The following is a 9,820-nucleotide window of genomic DNA, read 5'->3' on the forward strand; positions in this document are numbered from 1 at the left end:
CCCCCCCCCCCCACAAACTAAACCAAGACTATCAGTGTTTTAAAATAAACCGATACAGCTAACTAAATCTGTCTGTACAATATCAGGTACAAAAAAGAGGCAGTAAATTTGATTACATGCATAAACATGCAAACAAAACACAAGAGTAAACTCGGATTAAAAGTCTACTTAAACATACTAAGACTGAAAAACTAAACAGTTTAGGAGCTTTAAGAATATCAAGGATATCTTTGAAATTGTAAAATTTTTCATTACGCAGAAAGTGGGCACCTTCAAGAACATATCACTAAAAAATACACTTTATTACACTGAAGAGAGCAACCATTTCTTTCCATTTCAAGTTTTTGCTTCTTTTTGTGCACATCTGTAGTACTTTAAACTCAGATTACCATTTACTATTATCAATTTATTATATACTTAAGTAATTCAGAAGTGAAATAGAAGAAAAGTCTCCACAAAGGAGACTCGCTTCCTATTCTAGCAGTAAACCAAGTAACAGTTATACACTCACTCCTATCTTCTCTTCTATAAGTTGTCGTGCATAATCTATTTGCTGGGGTGTTCCACGGATAGTAAACATCTTCATGTTTGGATCTGCGTTAGGTGGAGGATTCCGTTGAAGTTCTATCCTAGCACCAGACTGCTGGCTTATACTTTTAATAGTTTCACCACCTACAATGCAACATACAGCTTTTATGACACGCAATAAAGCAAAAATACCAAGATTCAAATCAGAGAAAGTCAACTGCATGGAAGCTGAAGATAAAGAAGTGGAGAAATACCTATCCTTATGAGCCATACAAGAACATTCTAACAACAAGTAAAAAAAAGTCTCTTTGGCATAGTATAGAGCTTTGATTGTGATAAACTAGTAAAAATATTTTTTAAAGACCACAATGTCCACTCAGAACAGCAAAGAATTTCTACAACAGTCGTGTTTTTTTCCATTTATGTAAAGATGTAAGATTAGACATGAATAACAATAGATAACCACAGTTAACAGTAAATGCAGCCTTAAAGCATAACCTCCCTATGAAGCAGCAGGCAAGCACAGATGACAAAAACCACCACCCAGAAACTGACCAGATGGTAAAGTCCACATTTTTTTGCAGTACATTAAAACCAGAAAGTTAAACCCCCTAAACTACTTCCTCTTCTTATAGGATCCTGAGAAGTTACTTATATCGTTAGCAGGCACAAAGTTTTCAAAATATGGATCATTTGGCATTTAAAAAACCCAAACAAAATATATCAATCCAGGTTCAAGAACTGAACTATTTGTCAGCCTATTTGTTGTGTCTGAAAAACACATTACAAACAAAAGATTAAGGTGTTTCATTTAGAGGCATACAGTAAATTATTTGTAAAACAGAATTCTTTGAGAAGTAATTATTTTAATAAACACACACAGAAGAAATTGTTACAGGATTCCACTGTAAAAGATCTTTGCTGGAATACGTGAAAATTAGTTTTAAGGAGTGAGTTACAGATGCAGTAACACTAGGCTAACCAAGCAGTATCAAATGCAAGTTATTGATAAGATACATCCTCTAAGAATTTGCCAAACACTACCAATATAACTCAATGCTTATTACTTTAAAAAAAAATGGGTTCAATAAACTGATTGGTTCTTGACTCAAACTACTTGGGTATGTGTTTTGGTAAGGAAAATCTGAAAATATTAGGAGTGTTACGATTTAGCAGTATTATGGTGCTCTACCACACATGAAAGCATTTGCAAAGGCTTCCCCTGAAACAAGTCTCTAGTATGGCTATTTGTGCAAAAAAACCCTCTTAGCTTTTCTATAACTACATATAGACACACATATATATAAGATATATTGCCTTTGCCAATGATTAATCCAGTTTTGCCAGTGGGAACAATAAAATTGAATTCCTGTAATCCACCAGGAGGCCCCATGTTCCAGTTGCCTTGGCCTCTACCCCTTCCTCGACCACCAGGTCCTGGTCCACCAGGGTTACCAGCCTACAACGAAAAAGCAAAGAATTAGCATGTTCTACAGAGATTACTGCAAACAACTAATGCCACCTGGTTACATCACATAACTTGTTAAGAAAAAAAACCTGATTTACTACTCAAATAGTTTTGACAGTTTTAAGTATTATCTTTTCCAGAAGCCCTAAATTACATTTTAGAAGATGTTCTGTACAACTCTTCATATGAAAGATGAAGAAAGAAAGTATACATAAGAAAGTAGGAAGTTTCACATGCACAAAGATATAATTTCTGTCTGCCTTCTGTAAATGCAGTGGGGGGGCTCATCTAAAAATAAACATTTGAACCATCTTTTCAACACCCATTACAACACAAAATTACAATGTATCAGCTATTAATACAAGGCAACAGAAGCAGCATCTCAAACCAGCCAGATCAAGAATTGCCATGACTTTGAATCAGTATTATCATGATCATCCTTAAAACTTGCAAAACTCTTAACTGTAAAAGCAAAACCATTCATATTCCATACTGAACTTTGAAGTAGATTCAAATGGCAGCATTATTTTCTTTAGCTACACATTCATTTTTTAAAATCTTTCCAAAAAGGCAGGAGATTTTAAATGGTAAACAACATAGTACCCAACCTGAACACTTCGAAGAAGATCTGTAATAATTTCTGCAGCATGCTGACATCTGTCAGGAGGCCCTGTGATTTGGGCTATTCTATCTGGAGTTGTTCCATCATCTGGAATAAAAATGAACTATTCCAGTATATGTAATCCAGTACATTTACACTCAATTCACAGAAACGTATGGACATATCACCTACCTGGCTTAAATTGGATCCTAACACCTGCATCATTCTGTATCTTTTTTATCATCTCTCCATTTCTTCCAATTACAATACCTACAGCAAATCGTGGTATTGGAACCTTAAAGAGAAACAAAAATTTCAAGGTGTTGAGGACGCAAATATTCCTATCAAATTCACACAGTTAAAGGGTCACATATTAGAATGGTAAACTAGGGCCAGTCCTATGCCACTACAGGCTTTCTGAAGTGTGAATTTTTTAATATCAAGTCACAAGCCTAACAAGTACTGGATGAAAGTATCAAAAAGAAAGATATCCTACGCACTAGAAGTTCTCATAGTGGCAGCAATTTCAGTGGATATTATGCCTCTCAATTAAAGAACAAAAGTGTAACAGGCCTAAAATGTGGGTTGTAGCAGATGAAACTTCCAGCCTCACCTATAAACAGTTACAAGCTCATGACTTGCATAATAGGTGGACTTAAATATCCTTCTCCAAAGGCCAAACTCCAATTTCTATAATGACATTATATACTTAGCCATAAAACTTACTTGCTTATTTGATAAAAATTTCCAGCTAGCTGAAACTGTTCAGAACTGCTGGTAATGTAAAGTGAATGCTGCACACCATTTGAAGTCGTAATTTCAGCAACGAACAAGTAATACTTACAAGCCACAACCACTTTTGGAATCTGGTTACGAGCTTTCAGTGGTATAATCCATCTTAACAATTTAATGTGAACATCTCAAAATACAGTGAACAAGTTTTTCAACCATGCTTACGTCTATCCCTTCATTTCCTCCTATTCTTGACCCATATTCGTTGCGCACCTCTCTAAAGCCACCTTGATCACGAATTAACTCCAGCACCATTTCCTTGGCTTGCTAAAAGAAGAATACAAGTTCATTTAGATACTGCAATATCAGAACGGATCTAAAATTCCTCTCAATTATGAAGGAATCCTTACTTGAACTTTATAAGGATCTCCAGTTATCCTAAGGGGCTTGTCTGCACCAGTGTTCTGTGGACCATCTTGAATCATGACCATTTTGACACCTGCCCGCTCCTATTTGACAAAAGAGGAGGTCAATACCCACTCAAATCCAGATTCAGTATTACCACGTTTAAAAGATACACGTATACCTGTAATTGTTTAATTGTCTCTCCACCTTTTCCAATAACTAATCCCGCTTTACTTGCTGGAATCATAATTTCTTGGACTGCATTTCCAGGTCCATCACCATGATGAAAGCCAGGTGCAGGTCTTCCCTTTTCAACTATCTGATCAAGTAATCTTTTTGCTGATCTGTGAAGGAACATATACATTTCTAAGTAACTTATTCCTACAAGTATCATTTGCCCATATCTATTCGGCTTGGAAACTTTTTTTTTTAAATTTTAAAATCTTCTGCAGAGGAAATATAATTACTATCACTACGAAATATGAAGCAAACTCAGTAAAACGCTAACAGTAACTTAAGAAAATAAATGTAAGTAGATGGTTTTAGGTAGACCTAAACGTCAGAATAGAAGAAGTGGTTCTTTACCAAACACACATAAGTAAAAATTACCTCCTCAAACATGACAATCACCCCTGAATACAGTTACACTGATCAGACCTTAATTCAGAACAAAAGATGGAAACCTTGTCCTTTAAGATATCAAAACACAAAAAACCCCAAACTGTGTTCATTAGAAGTTTTGAAATTGTTACAATTTACCTCTTCTAATGCATTTATGAAAAAAAAATCACCAGAGAAAGCTTTTCTAACTTTGCTTAATTCCAGTAGTAATTCAGGTAACCTCTCATTTGACAGTAATTTTTTTTCAATCTACTAACAGCAAATCTTAAAGTCGATCTATTTTATGTTGTTTTATGAAAAGGCAAAAAATCCCAGACTGTAAAATAAACCTAGCTTAACACCATGGTATCTGCTGCGTGATTCAGCATGCCAAGTAAGGACATCTGTACTTCTAACCATTACTAGAATAGCAGACAAAATAAGTATGTATTCACCACACATCTAAGTCAGCTGCAGTCAGAGTAAAATCACGATTACAGTACTAACAGCAGTTAAAAACTCTTCCCTCTAATATGTAAGCAGAATAAACTATAATTAGAAAGAAAATTCCCATAAAGGAACAACTTCATGAACAGCAGCTTGCTTGGCTGCAACTTAAGAGGAGAATGCCACGCTACCTTCCCGAAGGAAAACATGTAGCTGCAGGCCTTACCTGCAAACATGAAGCGGAAGCAGCTAACATAAATGAGAGAACACCAAACATACTACTGCACTTAAGATGGGCTTTGCATAACTCCCACTCTTGTACAATACTGATTTTCACATTTTCCCTGTGATCTTCCTATATACGGTTACCAGTTTGCTCTCAGCATACATTTCTTTTTAGTATACATTCCCACACGTCATTCTCAAGCTGAAATCAGTGCATCATTAGAGAAGTATTATTTACAACAAGGTTTGGACTTGAAAAAGTTCAAGTTCCATATTTTTGTCTTGGAAAATTTCAAGTATGCTGAGGGATCTACATACATTTGTAACCAGAATACATCTTCAGTAGAGAAAAACCATAGTATTATAAACATACTATTTAGATATAATATTTAGATAAAAAAAGTGTATTGCACAGTTCTATATGAACACATGGAATTTGTTTTACTTACTGAACAGACTCTGGTGTTCCAGTTAGCATACATGATCTTTCAGGCAGGCCTCCACTATCTACGGTCATAAACCAAAACCAATTTAGCAGTAATGTTAAATCAGAGAGAGATTATGAAATTAAACATAATATGCAAATTACTGAAATTTCACGGAAGTAGAATAATGTGTATCACAACATTTTCCATTTCTTTAGACTGCGATAATTGCAATTAGCACAAAACATTAAAATAGACCTTAAATGAACGTTTGGGCAATTAGAAGCAGTGATTAGCCTTCTGAACTGTCTACCAAAAAAACCCCACCAAACTAAACAAACTAAAAAACCCCACAAAGAGTTACCTGGTGCAATCTGTATTTTACAGCCAGACTCTTGTTGTATGCGTGAGATCTGCTCTCCACCTCTACCAATTACTTCAAGAAAGAAAATACAGAAAGATTATTTGCATGAACAGAATATGCTAACATCCCTCACTCCCAACACCACATACATACTACTTACTGAATCCAACCATCCCATCTGGAACTTTGTACTCCTCTGTCATCACAGACCTACAGAGAATGTTAAATCAAACAAAAGACAATGACCATTCAGAGACAAAATTGGCATTAAATTCATTAGACATATCCTTCCACTAAACTAAAGAAAGCTAGTGCCCCCACTACCATGCTGGCTTACTTGCCTCCCAGTAACTTAAGAAGTCATTATGCAAGCTCAGTACTAAGTAAACTGACAATATACAAAAGCGACCACAAGTTCATGTATCATACGATTTAATGTTTTCCTTCATCCTCTTTACTACGAAGAGACACAGCCAGTGTAGTATTTTAAGTTTCACCTGTATATTGATCAAAGTATGCTAAAATACACAAATTTCAGCATCTCATCAACCAAAACCAGCCAAAGCATAATAGTTGGATGCGGTTGTTTAGGGAGGAAAAACGAGCAGAGAAAACGACTGTTGAGGCAAATACAGCTGAGTAATATGCTGTGTTAAATCTATTTTTAAAATTAAAATTATTCATTTTCTTTTTTGTTTACAGGACAGTGTCAACCTTTTCCCCTTCAGATCTGCTAACTTCTCGCTATGCTACCTACACTCAGGTAGTAAAAAAGAGCAATGTATTTTCCTTTTACTAAGCTTGATGAACAGCCTAGGCTGCAAAAACAAAGAGAGAGACAGCAATGGAGATGCATTTTAAGTGTTTGGCTTGGGACTTGCTGAAGCTAAATTTCAACACATCACACAAATACAAAACAATTGCTTTATGCATGGATAACACTTTTTCAGAAAAATTTATTGAAACTGCTTTCTGTCAGTAAAAAGGAAAACTCTACTGAAGATGCAATGTAACTCCTACCTTTGCTGTTGATGCATCGGTGGTAGCTGGTTTCCAAAAGCTATAAACAAATAGTTAAAATTAAATTCAAAACAAGTAGTATAATTTACAACTAAGCTTCTCCTTTGATAATAAAACTTAATTATATCCTTAATTTTTTCCAAGTTGAAGTTTAAAGTGTTATCAAGAGGTTTAAGAACAGTTAAAAAGACTCTCAACTGTTGCTAACAACATTGCTTAAAAAGCAGACACACAGTGCTTTAAGGAAGTAAAACATAACCCCCCAGCCATTCTTTTGATCTTACTGATTCAAATAGCACCTACCAGAACACTGTTTCAAATTCTTGTTCTGATAATGTTACACTTGTTTAGGGGTTTTTTGGCAACAAAATAAAAATTACTTACAGTCATTCTGAGGAGCAACTTTCTTAGCATCTGGTTGATCTGCAAAATTAAGATTTTTTTAATTTTTTTGCCAAGAAATTCAAGAAGTGTTTACACCTTTTAGTGTGAACTGTAACTTTCCAGTGTATTTTAGTCCCCCTTTTCCTTTTCTTTTTTTTTTTTCCTCCATTTTCAGGGAGTTGATCATCTGAATAAAAGAAAGAATCTCACGAACACTCAGCACTTGGTTAGTATAGTTGAAAAGATGTTAGGTTTTTCCATATATCTATTCAGTAGTTTAACAAAAGGCAGTTTTCAGAACACACCGTAGATTGCTCATAGATACCCAGTCACTGAAACTTAACTAAGACAAGGAACAAAGTTTAGCTCTGTTGGTTGCTCAAGCTAATGATGCTTCTATAGTAAAAAAAAAAGAAAAAAAAATCCATACAAAAATCAACAATAATTTAAAGAAAAAAAATTCTGACAATGACCACAAAACTAGATCAAACATCTGAAAATACAACAGTATCACATGGCAATGCAATCTCAATCTGAATGTTGGTATGAAATTCCTATCCAAATATCAAGCATTTCATAGCATAAAACTTCAAAAAAAAGCAGAGTCAAAGCAACTACATCACTACCATCCAAATCCTCTCTGTACAGTAAAGGAATAAAAGGCATAATTAACCTCTATCTGAAAAGATAAGACTTCAGATGCTTCCTTCCCACCCCAAAATAAAGGTTATACGAACCACCATAATTTATGTGCAGCAAAAACTCAAGACACATATTCCAAGAAATATTTGTGTCAATCCAGAAAGATCCACTAGTTTATGTCATGTTTACATACTAAACACAGGTAATAAATAAAAATTCCTGCCTTTAAAAGGAGAGGGCATTCCCTCCCAGTGTGTTGTACTGCTCGGACTTGTCCAAGAGCCATCTACACATAAAATAAAAAGAATACATTACATATATCATCTGAAGCATCATTAGCTCATTTTTGTATATTAAAAACCTCACCGTTAATAGAAAAAAAAAACTTTATTACAGGACACAAGAACTCCTGATATAAAGCCTTAGTTACATTCTGTAGACTGAGTTTCAATCCTCTTAAAGAAAAAAAAGGCATTGCTCTTTTGTGTGACCTATGAGAACATTTCAACAAGCTCAGAGACTTCTTTCCACAATTTAGCCAGGATTTTGTGCGTATATTAAACATATCAAACCCTGTTAAGTTCAAACTGGCTGCTTAGTAAGAGACAGAAGATGACACACACACATTTCAGGAGAAAACTTTACTGCAGTATAAGGCAAATCCAAAAAGCTGTAAGAAGTTAGATTTAAGTATGATCTTATCAGGGTTCACACATGCTACAGACTTAAATATCACACACACTAAGCAAAAGTGTCTACAAGGTAGAAAACTTACTTTCCTTTTTTTAAAGTCCTATGCTTTTACAATGAAATGCATTAATACTTTTATTTAAAACTGTGCAGTAATAAAGTATATGAAACAATCGAATTTAAGGAGTGAGCACTTCCCACCCTAATTGTAGTTTACAAACTGTAATCGGTCCTACTCAACAAGAGGCTTAAATGACATACCTGTGTAAGCGTTTCTGAACCACGAATTTATCTGCCCCCCTCCCCGGCATACATTTTCCTCTTCACAGCACTTAAACCACATTTAAAATATTTTAAAACAGGCTTACATTCAGCTCAGGTTAGAGGACAATGGTTTAAAACAATCACCTCATTAAACTGAAAATGAAAACGCATGTCATGATCTATAAAGGGAACAGAAAGTTTTTATGCTGTGCTATGGAAAACAAAAACAACCAACGAACAAAAAAACCACAATTTTTCTGTCACCGTGGGCATACATAACAAAAATAAATGCAACAGTAACGAGTGCATACCTCCATCCTCAAGAGGTCTTTTTTGTCCTCCGTAACCGTAGTCGTTTGAATTCATTGATGTGCCAGCATCTCCTCCAATTTTTGCTGCAATCTAAACAAAAGGCAAGTAAAGGTATGTAGAAATTCACAAAAATTGAGGCAGCCATCATTTACTCCAGGTCTTCCGAACCATTTTGAGCCATTTAGATCATACATATTAAAGTGACCTCAAATAAGTAGAGAAGGCTGCTGCTAGAAACAGCTCTGCTCGCAGAAATTCTATTTTTTAATGTCTTCAAGTAGACATGTGCTCATCCTTCAACAGCAAAACTTCCTATATTTTCTTCATCCGTTTAAAAAAACGCCCTGCCCTTCAAACACCAAAAAGTTTTTTTTCTAAAAAGGGCTTTTCCTATTCTACCGATTCTTCACGAAACACTGCGGTATCACACAGAGGGACTGACCGCTAAAACTATTTCAAACCTTAGTAGTCCCGACTACAAATATTGCTAAACCCGCGACTGATGATTACCAGACAAGGCGAAAAATTTGCCCGAGATATAATGAAAACATCGCCCGTGATAAAAAAGCTGAAAATAAAACTTTTGAATAACGAACTTCCGAGCAGACAGCCCTCACTCCGCAGGCCGCAGCGCTCAAACCCAACCGGTCTGAACAGGTTAGCGGGCACCGAAGGCGCCTCGGGGAACACAATACGGGCGGCGCGGCGGAGCC

General features: G+C 35.5%; 1 protein-coding gene across 16 annotated transcripts in view; it reads right to left on the minus strand.

Annotated features, from left to right (window-relative positions):
* Positions 1 to 9,217, minus strand: part of FUBP1 (far upstream element binding protein 1) — a 42,327-nt gene extending 33,110 nt beyond the window's left edge. For 13 of the 16 annotated variants that reach the window (XR_003398924.1, XR_003398930.1, XR_003398929.1 and 10 more), the window contains exons 1-14: positions 9,107 to 9,215; positions 8,065 to 8,127; positions 7,200 to 7,238; positions 6,816 to 6,855; positions 5,956 to 6,005; positions 5,796 to 5,867; positions 5,456 to 5,513; positions 3,916 to 4,078; positions 3,740 to 3,838; positions 3,555 to 3,656; positions 2,790 to 2,892; positions 2,605 to 2,705; positions 1,846 to 1,987; positions 512 to 672 (exon numbers count right to left, since the gene is read on the minus strand). Coding sequence is in view for 7 of the 16 variants with exons in the window: in XM_026853954.1 (XP_026709755.1) it covers positions 512 to 672; positions 1,846 to 1,987; positions 2,605 to 2,705; positions 2,790 to 2,892; positions 3,555 to 3,656; positions 3,740 to 3,838; positions 3,916 to 4,078; positions 5,456 to 5,513; positions 5,796 to 5,867; positions 5,956 to 6,005; positions 6,816 to 6,855; positions 7,200 to 7,238; positions 8,065 to 8,127; positions 9,107 to 9,161 (1,248 nt within the window). In the remaining 9 variants the exon portion in view is untranslated. Of the gene's footprint in view, positions 1 to 511; positions 673 to 1,845; positions 1,988 to 2,604; positions 2,706 to 2,789; positions 2,893 to 3,554; positions 3,657 to 3,739; positions 3,839 to 3,915; positions 4,079 to 5,455; positions 5,514 to 5,795; positions 5,868 to 5,955; positions 6,006 to 6,815; positions 6,856 to 7,199; positions 7,239 to 8,064; positions 8,128 to 9,106 lie in introns of all 16 variants that reach the window. The other 3 variants (XM_026853957.1, XM_026853958.1, XM_026853959.1) reach the window with 3 other exon arrangements.
* Between the last annotated feature and the right edge of the window lie 603 nt (positions 9,218 to 9,820).

Source organism: Athene cunicularia (assembly GCF_003259725.1).
Source record: "Athene cunicularia isolate RWA chromosome 8 unlocalized genomic scaffold, athCun1 chr8_part1, whole genome shotgun sequence".
In the NCBI taxonomy this organism is placed as follows: domain Eukaryota; kingdom Metazoa; phylum Chordata; class Aves; order Strigiformes; family Strigidae; genus Athene; species Athene cunicularia.